The sequence below is a fragment of the Psittacula echo genome (assembly GCF_963264785.1).
Source record: "Psittacula echo genome assembly, chromosome: 3".
In the NCBI taxonomy this organism is placed as follows: Eukaryota; Metazoa; Chordata; class Aves; order Psittaciformes; family Psittacidae; genus Psittacula; species Psittacula echo.
The window spans coordinates 110,489,389-110,504,395 of record NC_137736.1 but is presented as its reverse complement, the minus strand read 5'-3'; the positions used below and the strand labels follow the sequence as shown (position 1 = coordinate 110,504,395).

Sequence of the window (15,007 nt, the reverse complement as noted above, 5' to 3'; positions counted from 1 at the left end):
ACACATTTCATGCTATAATAAAGAGTAGTTTCATCACTGATAGTTTAACACCTTTAGTGTGTAGAGACACATCTATAAATGGTCGTGCAGACTCAGAAATTGTGAAATTATATTAATCATTTTCAGAACATAAAAATCTAAAGATCTGGTGAGATGTGCATTAGAAAAGGGGAAGCTGCCAGCAACTGCAGCACAGAATTTGGCCATCCTTGTGAAATACCCAAGATGTGAGCAGAAGTCCACCAATGCAGAGTAGAAACTTGGTAGCTTGGGCTTTGTCACATATGAAAATTGTTTTGAGGGACAGCAGAACAAATCTGGCTTGAAACAAGTCTTTGTTATTCTATATAAACTATTTTGAGATGACAAGACCTGATGCTTAAATACAGGCCTCAGACATTTCTGTTTCAAGCCCTTAATTTGTGTTACACTGAAGTGTACCTCATTAAGTTGTGCAGTTTTCATTAAAGGACACCAAGGAAAAGTAAGAGGAAAATTACAACTGCGGAACAGGTCCAGGGCCAAATATAACTAACCTAAATCCTTTGCTGATTTCATACACATTAACAGAGTTAACAATCAAACTTATTTTTCTTACATCTGACTATCAGCCAAGCAAAATACAAAAAGCTTGCTTTTCCAATGTATTTCTAGAATAACTTTGCTCAAAGTGCTTCCAAAGAGGACATTTGATGATGTGAAAGAGTCCCTAAATGCCTATTCATCATTATTTTGTGATGAAAGAGAAACTGTACAAAAAAAAAAAAGGACAAGAAGCAAGAACAGGAGGCAATGAATAGTCTGCATATTTTCATCTCGAAGTAAGGGGCCAAATTCCATTATAATATATGTATTATTTATTATGTTCCTCTGGTGCCTGCTGTTACAGGCGAGTGAGGCAGGAATTACAGTGTGGTTGCACAACTGTGCATCACCCATCCCAGAATTCTTCTGTAGGACAAATACCTTCTAGCTCTTTTTTAGACAACTGGCATGGCAAGGCAGGATTTTTAAGGAAGGCTTAACTTTCAGTAAACGAAATGATATAACTGGAGAAAAAAAAAACCAACCCCAAACCAACAAGCTTTTAAGCACATGAGAGTTTCATATTTTCTTCTCTTTCAGGACTGAAGAGGTTGACAACACAAGCGTCTGCTTTTTTCAGCTAGATCATCGCATTTTATTTACATCCTCATGCCATCACAGCTACACCACTTCCATTAAAACACTTTAATCCTCTGAATGCTAAATAGATGTCGCAGTGGTTTCTTTGAATAATTTAAAATGCCCCAAAGTAAGTCTGTCCAAAGTGGGTGCTACCACATTTTATGAAAGTCCACTGTATCTAAACCAAGGACACCTGACATATAAAGTGATATAAAAATACAAACTGACTTGTGCTGCTAAGTAATTCCTGCCCTTTTAAACTTTGCACTTGCTCATTATTTTCAACAAATATTGAGGTGAGCCAGCTGCTGAGGTGAGAGGATTCATATAAATCCCTCACACATGTTTGCTAACTTCAGATAGGAGCTTTATTATCTACAAGTCATTAATCAACCATTAACAAGTTAGTGTTATAGAGTCCCAGTATTAAGGCTCACTGCCAGAGGAGAATAATGGATTTTGCAGGCTGGCTGTGTCTACAAGAAGGGAAACTAAAAGCTGAGACAGGTCTGAGATAAAACATTTGGAGGAGATTAGAAAACATGAGAAGTCATTTTGTTGCTCTTCAGCTCGCTTGAAGAGAAAGCACTTCAAAAGAGTTAAGCATTTACACAACAGGGTGGAGAGTTCAAACTCATCTATCAGTTGGTGATGAAGAGGAATGTGTTTTGCACAGCCAAACAAGGAAGTCAGGCACAGGTGGGAATTACTGCTCCTGTGAACAATAATAAACACCATCCAGAGTGTTACCTTCTAACTGATAGACTTTGAACCTTCAAAATCACCTGCTTTGGTGCCAGGGTCCTCAGATTTCACCCCCTCTCGCTAAGTCCACAGGCTTCAGTTCAAAATAGGAACAGCTAAATCATTGCATGCCACAGGGAGGGGACAGACATGACTGAGGCAGCATCAATCAGCTGTGAAAGCAGCAGGGTCTGTCAGGTAGGCAAAGCATTGCCCTTACTGCAGAACAAGGCAACATTTTCTCCCATTCAGTCCTCTCTGATCCAAAGCCTTGATGAGCTGGTCTTATAAAAATAATCCTTCCACACAACAGATCCAGAAATAATTCTGGTCTATACAAGCGATTCTGGGCTATACAAGCAAGATCTATTTACACTTAAGAAAGTGTAAAATTATCTCAGTGTCTCTCCAGTTACGTCTGATTTCTGATACTTACAGAGAAGGCAATAAAACAAATATACAAACAAACGTAATGGAAGAAAGATGTTCATGTCTGAACATTCCAGCAGGAAAATTACGTAAGATTGAAATATAAGCATCAAATATAGTTCATTCTCTTAATATCGAGGAGCAAGTCTTAAGGCAGCTTGAAGGGAAGACATTACAGACATAGGTTTATAAACTACAGGAAATCCTAAAGTCCAAGAGCTGAAAGATCCTTTCTCTTCTCCCCTGCACTCTCCAGTTATTGCTACTTTCTGTAGTAATAGTCTGTCTCTAATTTCACAGCCTCTGTTATGAACATGTCATCTATGCCCAAAAGGTGATATCACAATTATGAACATAGCTATGATGAAATAATAGCAAATTAAGAATAAATACGGCAGTACACACAATCAAAACAATTTCAATATAAAATGAAGAGGGTACAAAATACCTATTCATCTCCCTTTAAAGACCTGGAAACAAAGTTGAAGAGAGGCCACAGAAGACATTTTACAGACAGAACTGGAACATGTTACTGGCTGTCAATCCTAGGCTCAGGCCACTACATTACACAAAACTGTACAAACACCTTCAGGAATTCATTTCCAAGTTTCTACTTTTATGTCTTAGCCAGCAAAAAGACCCACAAGTAGTTTCAAATTGTTTTCCTTTCCTATTTTTCAACTCCAATGTTTTCACAGAATACTTTCACAGTTTTCTAAAATACTGTGGAATTCTGCATGATGACAAATACAAAACCAGGTATTATCAGATCAAACACAAAAAATTTTCCAAAGCTCACACTTGGATTACTTAACATACCACAGAGTAGGAAAAAATACTCCTTACAAAGCCATACTTTAATTTCTGTCAATACTGTTTCTCCGTAAAGAGCTCTACACAGCTGGAAGCATTAACAGCCTACCAGATGGTTCACTTCTCGATAAACACTTATGTTTTGTAAGTTTGGAGTCGAATGAACTGTAGTGCAGGAAGACAAAAGTTATGTATGCAGAGTGGTTCAAATGGCAGGTCAGAGGTGGGGCTGGACAGGGGACTAGCTCCATAGAAACTCCCATTTCTATGGAAGCTTCATGTGGGGTAGGGAAGGAAAAGGAAGGGCTGGCCATGTCAGGAGATGAAGGCAAAAAATACTGAATGCTTCACACCCGCACACCCCCACATACTCAGTCTCTCAAGTGCTAATGCTGGATGGGAGAAGGCTGTGACCATCAGATCCTAGCCCAAAGCATTGTCCTAAACCAGCAGGGGCTTCTAGAGCCCCAAAGAGCCTGTACTATGCAGCAGTCCATGACAAAATCTTAGCTCAAAATAAACTGTACCATCCCACAATAACCACTCCTGAGTTATGCCTGGCACTGCGTGAGTGAGCGTACAAAGGAAAAGGTAGGAAACATGCATCATCTTCTTCCCATGCCATCTTCCCAGCAGGCAATCATGGCCAACCACAGATTAATTAGAACTGAGCAGCCCCAACATTGCGTGCCCAGTTGCAAACTGTGGAACACCTCTGCTTGCGCAGTTGGGTGTGAACAGCTTAGTGTGGCAGCACTGGGGAAACCCTCTCTAGGAGATCAGCCAGCATATGAGCTGGTTTATCACATCTTTCAGTAGACTTTATAGCTGGGCAGCCACCAGGCAGCCTGAATTGTGTTTGACAACCTGGTGTGGATAACAGCTCAGAAATGTTTCAAGTTTGGGGCTGAGAAACTGCCAGCAAAACTCACTGACTCACCTTGAGACTGATCTAGATCTGTTCAGTGCTTTGACAAAGATCAAAGACGGTGCAGACTGGCGTCTTTGGGCCAAACTCTTCATTTTCTGATTGGAAAGAGAAACAAAATGAAATCACAGGTGAGATTTGGGACTGTAACTGTGTGCATACAGGTCTATCACAGCCAGGCTCCAATTTCAGACCAAGGGAAAAGGCTGAGTTATTGCCATCATAACCCAAGAGGGTGAAAACAGTTGTAAAATATCACATATTGAGAAAAACAGAAGCACAACCAGAAAACCAGTGATAAAGAAAAGCTGATAATTAGTGTCTAGACACAGATGCCCGAGGTACACTGCACGCATGAAATAAACACCTAGAGCTTGTCCTCAACCACTTTTTTTGTCCCTTAATAATCTATTGTATTTCACATTTATCAAATATCCAAGTGGTGGCTCAAATTTCAAATGCTTCATACATTTCTGTATCAGGTCTGACATTTACCATAAATTAAGGTTTGGATTCTACCCAACTAACCTTACATGCTACACTGCACTACCGTTTTCTTCCAGATCTTTAGAGAGGAGGCGTTTTCCTTCCCTACTAATCTAGCTGGAGTATTACATCTTGTTTCTCATGTTGACGCACTGGAATGGGTTGCCCAGGGAAGTTGTGATTGCTCCATCCTTGGCAGTGTTCAAGCTCAGGCTGGACAGAGCCTTGGGTGACATGGCTTAGTGTGAGGTGCCCCTGCCCATGGCAGGGGAGTTGGAACTGGATGATCTTAAGGTCCTTTCCAACCGTAACTATTCTATGATTCTACAAGTCTATAAGGATGTTTCTTTCATTCCTGTTTATGTATGGGAAAAAATAGGAAAATGAGAGGTCAATTCTTACCAACAAACTAGGAAGAGAATGGAGAAAAGGAGACACTCAAAGACAGAGAATGCAGAAGGAAAAAGACAAAGCACAGGGAAGAGACGAAAATGTCAGCAGCAGCTGTCAAGGGAGCATGGATTCCCAGCCAGTGAAGTTGAATACTACAATAAAATTCTGAGCAAACAAACAGCACTGTTTTCCCCAGAGGCAGGAATTTTCAAAAGCACCCACAGGAGACAGAGACACCTTTTCCTCAACACAAATGTATTCACGGCTGTATCATCTTCCCCCTGCAGCTGGAAGCAGAACTAAGGAGTCCTGTCCCCAACTGTGGAGCTGCTCTCTAGACCCCAGTTGTGCAGCCTGCTGCTGAGATGCATGACCTCTCCTCTCACTGACCCTCCACCAGAAGGGTGGTTGTTACCTTATTTAGCACAAACATTTTTCAGAACAAACTGGTGGACAAAAGGAGTGGGGTTGAACTCCGCCTGACAGGACACTATCCTCTGTGGAGTGGCCCCTTGCACCAGCCCCTAACCACTGAGAGCCCACAAACAGGTGAACCTTTGACAGTCATGAAGTCTCTGTTCAGAGCTAATGGCAAAGCATAACTTTCTTCCTTCATACTAAAAATAAGCACTGACTACCAGAAACAAATATGGCAGGGAGCAACTGATTCTTCTGCCAATGTATGTGCTGGATGTGGCACACGTTTTGTTTGGGCAGGTGCACAATGTGCTCTCCTCAGAGAAATTAAACTCTACAGTACTACATGTTTTACTTGCTTTTGACAAGTGCATTTGTTTCACTCATTGCAGTGCATTTGTTACAGTGTCATTTTTTTGGTTCCCCCTCTATTTATGTGGAGCACGCTTGTTTTGTCAGATGCTCAGTTCCAGTTATTGTGCAGCAATTGTTACAAATTCAACTGTGTAATTTGAATCCACCTTTGAAAATTATCCACTCCTTCCTCTTTCTTTTATCAAAAACTAACCTCCTCAAGACTGATAAATTAAGCCTGGGAACAGTTAGCTGTCTTCAACTGGACTATAACTGGATAATAATGGATGACTAACAAAATAGATGCCCATTTTTGCTAGTTTTGAGAAAAAAAGATATATACTTGCCTAAATTTTTCTGGTGAATAAGATCAGCTTGTCTTAGTAGCAAATCTGAAAAGCTGTTAGCAGTTTTAAAAGTAGCCTATCTACAAATATGAAGGCAAAAAAAGACCTGTGTCACCATGTAGTCTAACATCCTACAGCAGACAAGGCACAGATTTCACACAACCAGCAGATTTCAGGAGTTTATATAGAGCATCAACTCCCCAAATGTAAATTTACTGCAAGTCTTGTTATTGGTCAGGTGGCTTTCAGGGGGTGGTTAAAAGTAGAGCATCTCAGCTAGAGCATTTCAGGGCCTGCAGATGCATTGGAGATTTGGTTATGTGTTCAAAGAGATATTAATTCCTTTGACTTCTCAGGTCTGAAAAGGAAGCCACTGAAAAGAATGCAGCATCTTAAAATCTCTGCCAATTACAGCAATTTTTTTCATGCTTGGGTTAGCAGTGCTGAATAGTGACTGCGGCAATGAGATTCTAGTCTTGATAAATATGTGAGGACCAAGGTAAAGATTAGGACTATGGCAAGTTGAATAAGAGCTCTAATATCTGACAGAGAGTCACTGAATAATTCAGATTGGAGAGGATCCCAGGAGGTGTGTCGTCCAGCCTCCCTGGACCTGCCAAGAACAAGACCCATTCGAGCACGCTGCTCTGGGCCACTTGCAGTCCAGGTCTGTGTTATCTCCAAGGATGAGATTACACAGCCTCTCTGGGCAACCTCTTAACACAGCTATTAAGTACAACTTAATAAAATAAATTAATAAATAAAATTTAAAAAAGAGCCTTAAAACATAAACCAAACACTGATGACATTTGGAAAAGGAAAATTTTCACAGCAAAAGTAAAGAGAGTCAGGTCAGCAGTATGTAAATAAAAACACTACATAGAGACACTGATTACAGACAGAAAGAGGGGTTTTGATTGTATTTTGCCATGTACAGAGCTGAGGAAGATAAAGTAAGTGACCGCCATGATAACTTGGACTGATTTACTTTGAGAAGGAAGAGGACAAATTCATTTTTGGTTAAGTTGGGACTCAGTTGCTCTCCTCAGTTTCACTGAGGTTACATGTGCAAGGATGTCATGCTGGCAATGTGGAGAAGAGGAGATACATCGTGGACAGCTGTAGTGAGAGCAGATGTTTGGGAGCAAAAGGAGATGCAATGACCAATTATGTAAGCATGAAACACAGAGAAGCATTTCTCAACATGTGTCCCACATCATAACCTCCCATTTTTTCATGTAAATATTAGAAAGGTCAACAGAGAGGAAAACTTCATATTTGCTGACTGAGTCACACCCATGTGAAATGTATCATAAAATCGGTATCCATAATGAATGTTTAGTGTGCCAGATGCAAAGATTATAATCTTGTATCAGTCAGAACAAACTAAGTTATTTTTGCCTTCCTCTCGCTCAAAAGCTTGAGTTCCTTCCCTCCTTCCCCCAATTCAGGTTTAACTTCATACTTCCTGCATTTCTGCTGGTGGTTTTAACAGAAATGTTTTGCTTTTCCAGTTGTTGGACTGGTGTTAGTATTTGTCCAGTTTCTCATCTGATATAAACAGACATCGGCCTATGGATTTCAAAAGAATGGATTTGCACCAGGTAACAGTCAGACCTACACTCAATCACTGCTTTGTAAACTGTGATGGTAGGTGGTTTATGAGCAGATCAGCCCACCATGCTGAGGACAGTAATCTTGCAAACCATCACTGAAAATATGTTGCCTCTCCTCAGGAATCAGAACCCCTACAGATCACAGGATTACAGCAAAACTTTCACAAGTATCTCACAACTCATCAGCTGGAGGAAAAATCTATTCCTGACTGCCACTATTCAATGATAATTTTGCCTCGCAGTTGAAGTGGAAAGTGATATTATACAGAATTTATGTAAATTAATATATTGCCAAGTTATTATGTTAACTCCCATTATGTGAAAAAGGTAACATACAGCAGCATGTGCATTATGTCCTCAAAAAAAATTGAATCTGAAGATAAAGCACTCCCTTGTACTCTATGTATATCACTTAACCATCACATTTAGAAAGAGAATGGCAGAGCATGAATTAAATAAAGGATGCATGAAAAAAATCACAGTGCTTACTATTTCTTTTGTGATGACAAATAACAGATATATAGTGTTTATGATATTTTGCAAGTATCTGGAGAAGTGAAAATCAATGCAATAAGCAGATACCCCACTGCAGCTCCTGCAAAGGCACAGAGGTGGGAGCAGGCAGGCTAATGCAGGGACTGTGTGCTATGATTCCCCAAGAGCACACTGCTCACACTGCCAGGTTGTGCTGCCTGACAGACACAATGGTCAGACACGTGCAGGAGCATCCCTCTCACCTAACCTCTCACTTGCATACCTGAACTGTTTGCCCTGTGCTCCAACAGAGAGAAACAGACACACATAGTGCACAGTTTGTCTTGTCCTAGAAGTGCTCTTTTCCTCTGCTGACTGTAGGAGACAACTAAGGTGAGCAAGAAAATTGAGTTAATCAGCTCAATCCTCTCCTTGCTATCTGAGCAAAAGAGAGGCAACAGACAAATTTGTGAACTCAGTAACATAAGGAACAGCTGTCTTCTCAGGGAGGGGTTTGGGCTTAGGGTGAGAAAATTATATTACCTGGTGTCTATTTAAAAGTCATATACGAAATTGTTGAAAAATGTGTTCAGTTCCTGGCCAACAGGTAAACACAGCAGAAATACCTCCTCAGCAATGTGCAGATACTGTTGTAAAAGCCTCCCCAGACATTAAAGGATTCGATACTCCTGATTTACAGGCTAGCTCCAAAAGTGGGTCAAGGCTGGGACATCTGCCTGGGTCATTTAACTGGGTGACAGGAACAACCCTCAGATGTGCCAATAGCTGGAGCTCAGGACTGCACTCAGGTGGCTAAGCAGTCTTCCTCTCACTGCTTTAAGTCTCTTTTTTGTTTGTTTGTTTGTTAAATCTGATTTTAACAGTCTGCTTTTTTAAGTTAATGCCATGAGAGATTTCACCCATGCAAACTCTTCTTTTTGTCTGAGCAACAGAACATAACTGTGGCACACATTTCTGGTTTAGCTAGATATGAACCAAAGCACAGAACACAAATCTTTACCAAAACCTGTAAGGCCAAGTTCAACTAACTGCCTAAAAATCAAAATTCAAAGCAATCCTCAACACCTAGCAGTTAATTTTACAGGAGAATTGGGCATCACTCTTTCCCCTGTATCACCCTGTATATTAGGAAGATATAAATAATATCTTCCTACATACTATAATCCAGTATTTGTTAGACTTACAGTCTAGGGTTGTCTAAAAATAACAGAAATAGCAAGAATCTCTTATACTTCAGAAGAGCAAGAAATGGTCCTATATTGACCTATAACATTCTTGAACCCTTACAAACAGGGTGAGAGGATGACTGCATTTGAACTGCTGGCTCAGGCAGCAGAGATGTCTAGGTCCCATGGAAAGTCCATTTACTATAAAGACAGAGCAGGTAACAAAACTACGTGCTTTTGTTTATGCTGGCAGAATACTTTTATTTACAACGACTTTCCTAAAAAGAAAACCATTTTTGGATGGATAACCAGGGAGAAAACCAATTGTAGGGGCACAAGAGGAAAGAGCTATTAGCACAGTGGAAGCAAAAGCCCAAAATCATGGAACAAATATGGAGACTAAAGGCTGTCTCAGAGTAGAAAGAAAAAAGAATGAAAGAAACTAAGAGCAAGAGATGTTCTACCACCTACCTTCCAAAGGGTAAGAATCTTTGGAACCACTGATATGGATGTGCCCAAAAGATCCCACCCATCTACATCAGAAGATGGAGATGTGGAAGACTACTAAAAATGTGGAGGAGGGAAGCATGGAATACTTTACCCATGGGTCCTATTGTCAGCTTCACTGCGTTCACAGTGCTCAGACCAGCGACTCTGGTTGTGGTGGTTTTGATGAAGCTCAAAGTTTCTTTTCAAGCTCAACACAAAGCAGGACACAATTCTACCCCAGTTCTGCACAGCAAGAAGTTTTCATATGACAGAGAAAGCAGATTCCCTCCTCCACTCCACATGGATGCTTCAAGCAACATTAAGTAGACAGGCAATAATTTGATATATGCAGTTCCTGGGTATTAGATACCACATGACTTGCCAAATCCCTCTCTTTCCAACTGCCGCCATGAGGGACAAGAAGAAACCCCAAGGCTGGGAAACTCAACAACTAGAACACATTAGTATAGGCATAATTTTCAGTTTCTCTCATGGACAGATAGGAGAATGTTAGTTTATAATTCAAGCAGCATCAGGAAGCATATCACAACAGTTAGCTATCATAAGCCAGCACAGCCTGCCAAAGTGATTTCAACATACAGACTAACTATGCAGATTACTTCATTAAAGTAGGGGCCTTTTCAATCCTCATCAGAGATAAAACTGCTCCAGCATATGTTTGCAGGATGGCACGGGGGTTGCACCTGATGATCTTAAGGTCCTTTCCAACCCTAACTATTCTGTGATTCTATGACAGGAATTATCTATAACTTCACTAAATGCCAAAAATGTTCCTGAACAGCCAAGGTTCCCAGCACTACCAGGTGTGGTTTTGGAAGCAACCCACTAGATCCTCAGCCAGGATCATATTAAACAGAACAGAAACTTACAGGAAGAAGAAAACTCTGCTTAAGCAGACTCATGTTAAAAAACATATATTTAAGGGCATGAGATCAAGGTGCCATCAAATATAATGGCAAATACATACTTGATTCTTCTTTGCAGATAAGTAAACAGATGAAGATCTTGTATGACTACCTTTACTCTTCCAATGCCATTAATTTCCTTGAATTTCACCCATTTAGTACAGTGACGGGGAACACTGTAACTTTCCCTGCCAGTAAACTGTTGCTGTATGTGTGATCAGAATCACAAAGAAACACATTTTCAGAGTGATGGGATACCATATTTCAAGTCTCAAACCATAAATACTATTTTGCTTAGTGTGCAAAATGGTTAATTTCTTGCACATGTTGTATGAGTAAATATTAAAAATTGCTGGGCCTCCAAAACATTATAAATAGTTACTTGAAGTCTTTGAGAAGGCAGAACAAAATCCTAAGAGTGACTCCTTGTGCTACCAAATATTGTTTCGTGTAAGATGCTCAGGGTTGGTTGGAATCTAGCCCCTCTAAGGAGAGAGAAGTGTAACACCAGGAACTTATAAATATGGTCAAACGACCACAGCTGATACTGCTGACACAGTTACACTGGCATAAAAGGCATCTCTCTTGCACAGTTTGTTTTGATAAAATTGTAGAAATAAGCTCTATCCGTATAATCACTCTTACTCATGTTACTTCAATCCACTTCAGAGTTGCATCAATTTACTGGTATTGGTTACTAAACTAAACAGTCTGTACAAAACTTCTCTGTAGGTCAACCACACATAGTCCAGTGATTCCAGTAAGCCCAGTAAAGGAGGGAATCTAGTCCAGAATTTTCCAAAAGCATTAACTAAAACACTGCGCTTCAGTGTCACCTTTGAACAATGTCTTAAATGCCCTGTAACAGAGAGAACTTTCCTGTGCCTGTGAGGTATGTTAGCAGTTCAAACCACTTTGCCTGTCACAAAAAGGAAGAGAAATGTTTCCAGGAAAATAGTTTAAATGGTCACATAGAATACATGAAAAAAGTCCTAGACATTTTCTGTCTCTTGGTCCTATGACGTCGATCAAGCATGTGATCCTTTAGCTTTGTTTTGACAGCCAAGTGGAAGATGAAGTAGGAGTTCAGACAACCACAGGACAGTGTAGCAATTTTCAGCTAATTTGAGAAAGGCATAGCCATGATAATAAAAAGGGAGAAAGCTTCAGTGGTCACTTAGCATCCCGTATTTGAGGGCATTTCTGCTGGAAAGTAAAATAGTTGATGTTAAATACGTATTTGCAATACAATTGTTCAACTTGACATGCTGTGTCACCAGTATCAAAACTGATTCCTTGCCAACACATTCTTCCATTTAACTATATGTAACCAATACAAGCAATGTAATCTCCTCAGTAGTAAGAAAGACTTTCTGCATTGTAAATAACTATGATGCTCTGGCACTAAGTGGAAGACAAAACAGAGGTATAGAGAGAGTCCATAGGACCCAAGTAGTAAAAAAAATACCCAAACTGTCACTGAGATCCAGCCTCAGGCAAAACTAGGACAAACCCACTGCTGCACATGGATAAAGGTAGGAATCTTCTTCCACACATAGGCACAAAGAAATGGCATGCTAGTAATCTCAAGGGAGCGCCACAACCATGGACAAGCAGATGAGCAGTTGGCTGAATGTTGGTGGCTGCATGTGTTGGCTGTGCATGGTGTGCAAAGCTGCCATATGCTGTGTGGCCCAGTCAGGGTCTCAAGCTGCTTCTCCACATGAGGATCTCAACCTGTACCCCACTGAATGTGCCTCCACACTGAGGAATTCCAAAAAGGCTGCCAAGATCCATAAAAAGAAATATCCCCACGACCTTGTCAATGCTGGCAAAACCAAGGTCTTCTGTGTCTTCTACTGCCGGCTCTTTGGCGCAGGAATAGGAAACACAAGTGCTACCATTAATATTTGTCCTCAGAATGCTGAATCATAAAGTAGAACTTGTAAGAAAAAAATTATCATCTTCATAGTACTTGAGCATCCCTTTGCATTTCAGGCAGGCATCAGCGCTCTGCCAGGTTGGAAGGTACGTCGTACTCTGTCTTCGGCAAAAATGAAAGAAATGATAGAATAAAAATCAAAGCCACCCATTTGGCCATCTCAAATTAGACTGCAGCTCTTGGAGAGTGTGAGTATCTATTCCATCACTGCGTCCAGCTAGGCAGCAGAAGGTACTCCACTGCTTTGTGTAGGAGTACCACACTCCCTTTCAGAAACTGGTAAGGTAGTAACCGCAGCAAAGTGTGGTAGAAGTCTTGGCCGCACACTCTCCAGGCAACCATTTCACAGCATGTGAAATGGAAGAGGTCCCAGCAGCTGCCATGGAAGAGGTCTCCCGGGCTGTGGTGAGCGTGGAGAGCTATGTGCCTTGGTGGGACATGGCACACATGGACACAGCCCATGGAAATGCACAGCATCACTTTCCAGCCCAAAGAGACACTTCAGCAGGAGGAGAGGGACCTGGACTTCTCTCCACACTGCTGTGCCATGGCCAGCAAAGCCCCATTCACCACTCAGCAGTAGGAGAGGACACAAGCTCAGCCTGTCCTACCACACATCCTAAATTCATGTCACCAGGTGGACAGATTTAGTAAAGGACACTGTAACCTGGCTGGTCATTCTAATCCTGCCAGCCTATTTGCCAGCCAGTAGTATTGTGCACCTCTAAAGACAAAGCAGTGCACAGATTTAAAAGCCACTGTGAGGCAAAATAGGCAAGGCAGGAAGATACCAGCTCTATTTTGGGTAGAAAAACACTACGGCACTTGCTAAACCAAAGATAAAAGAAGCATTCCCAGTTTACACAAGAAGAATGTGGTTATTACATTATTCCCGTTACAGAGAGTTACAGATCGTGACAGCTGAGTATAAGGCAAAAACAAACACTTGGATGTACGCTGAATTGAACGCTTTGCACTTCATGGTGTCAGATGCTGGAAAGCCATTCGAGACACCAAACAGATTTTACAACCAGTTTTGAAGACGGGATGACGCTCTTCTGCCATCAGTTGATACACTTAGAGCAGAAGGCGCTTCTTTGAGAAGCTGCTCTTACATTTCTTTTGCACAAAGCACGTGCGAGAGCAGCCAACAAACCCCCTCAGCTCTAGCAAACCCTTCCCTCACTCCCCCCAGACACACATGCAGCAGATCCCTCTTAGATCCCCTGGATAAGCGTTCTGCAAACCTCCACTCCTCTCCCTCTTATACCTAGCCAGCAAAACCTCCAGGCATTCATACAGCAAAGACCCTCTTTAGGTCTCCCCAGGACACCTATGCGGCAAAGCCCTTACTATCTCCCCAGCACATCCATGTAGCAATCCCCCCAGCTCGCCGGGAAATCCATACCCTTGGCTTCACTGACCACCACCCAGCACACCCTTCCCTAGCTCCCCGGGACATCAGGGCAGCAGTGCTCCTCATCTACCGCGGACATCCAGGCAGCAGCCTCCCTTTGCTCCCGGGACATCCGTACAGCAACCCCGCTCAGGTTCTCGGGGCTACCCACGGGGCAGAGCTCTCTGAGCTCCCCGGGCACTCCCGCATCCCCTCCTCCGCAGCAAGCCCTTCCCGCGGACATCCAGCTCCCGCGGCAGCTTCCCCGGCACCGGTCCCGATGGCGGCGGAGCGGGACCGGGTCCGATGGTGCCGCGTTGACTAGGGGTGACCCGTGGGGGGCTCTGGGACCGGAGCTCGGGACCGGGGGCGGCCTCACCTTCTTGTTGTCGGCGGCGGCGGTGAAGCCCCTGCTCTCGCCGCTCACGGAGGACGAGCGGCTGGGGCCGAGGAGCTCCTGTTGCGGGGACATCACGTCCATGCAGCCCCGCGCCGCAACGCTCCCGCCGCGGGGACACCCGCACCGCCGCCACAGCCCGCACCATGGACAGGGCGCGCCGCGACACGCCCCGCGCGTGCACGCCCCCCATGGACACGCCCCCGCCAGGGGGACACGCCCCCGCCAGGGGGTCACGCCCCCAGCGAGGCCACGCCCCCCCGTGAGGCCACGCCTCCCACAGGTTTGCGCCGCGCTGGGTGAAGACCGGTGTGGCGGGGAAAAATCGACGCGCATGCGCCGTTGGCTGAAGCCAGGCAGGGGCGAGGAGTGGGTGCGCTCGTGCTGGGGAGGGGGCGCGCAAGCTCGTTCCGCGCCTGCGCGCGCTGCAGGGGAGGGTGGAGACATCAGGCGGGCGGTGACAAGGGGTGGGAGCTAGGATCAGGGAGGGGGGTGTCTCGGT

General features: G+C 43.1%; 1 protein-coding gene across 1 annotated transcript in view; it reads right to left on the bottom strand.

Annotated features, from left to right (window-relative positions):
- The window catches only part of ARHGAP20 (Rho GTPase activating protein 20), a gene marked incomplete at both ends in the record, with an annotated part of 62,531 nt that extends 47,942 nt beyond the window's left edge, over positions 1–14,589 (bottom strand). The window contains 2 exons of the mRNA XM_080612898.1: positions 4,094–4,179; positions 14,488–14,589. Coding sequence (XP_080469024.1) covers positions 4,094–4,179; positions 14,488–14,589 — 188 coding nt within the window. The remainder of the gene's footprint in view (positions 1–4,093; positions 4,180–14,487) is intronic.
- Positions 14,590–15,007: the final 418 nt, after the last annotated feature.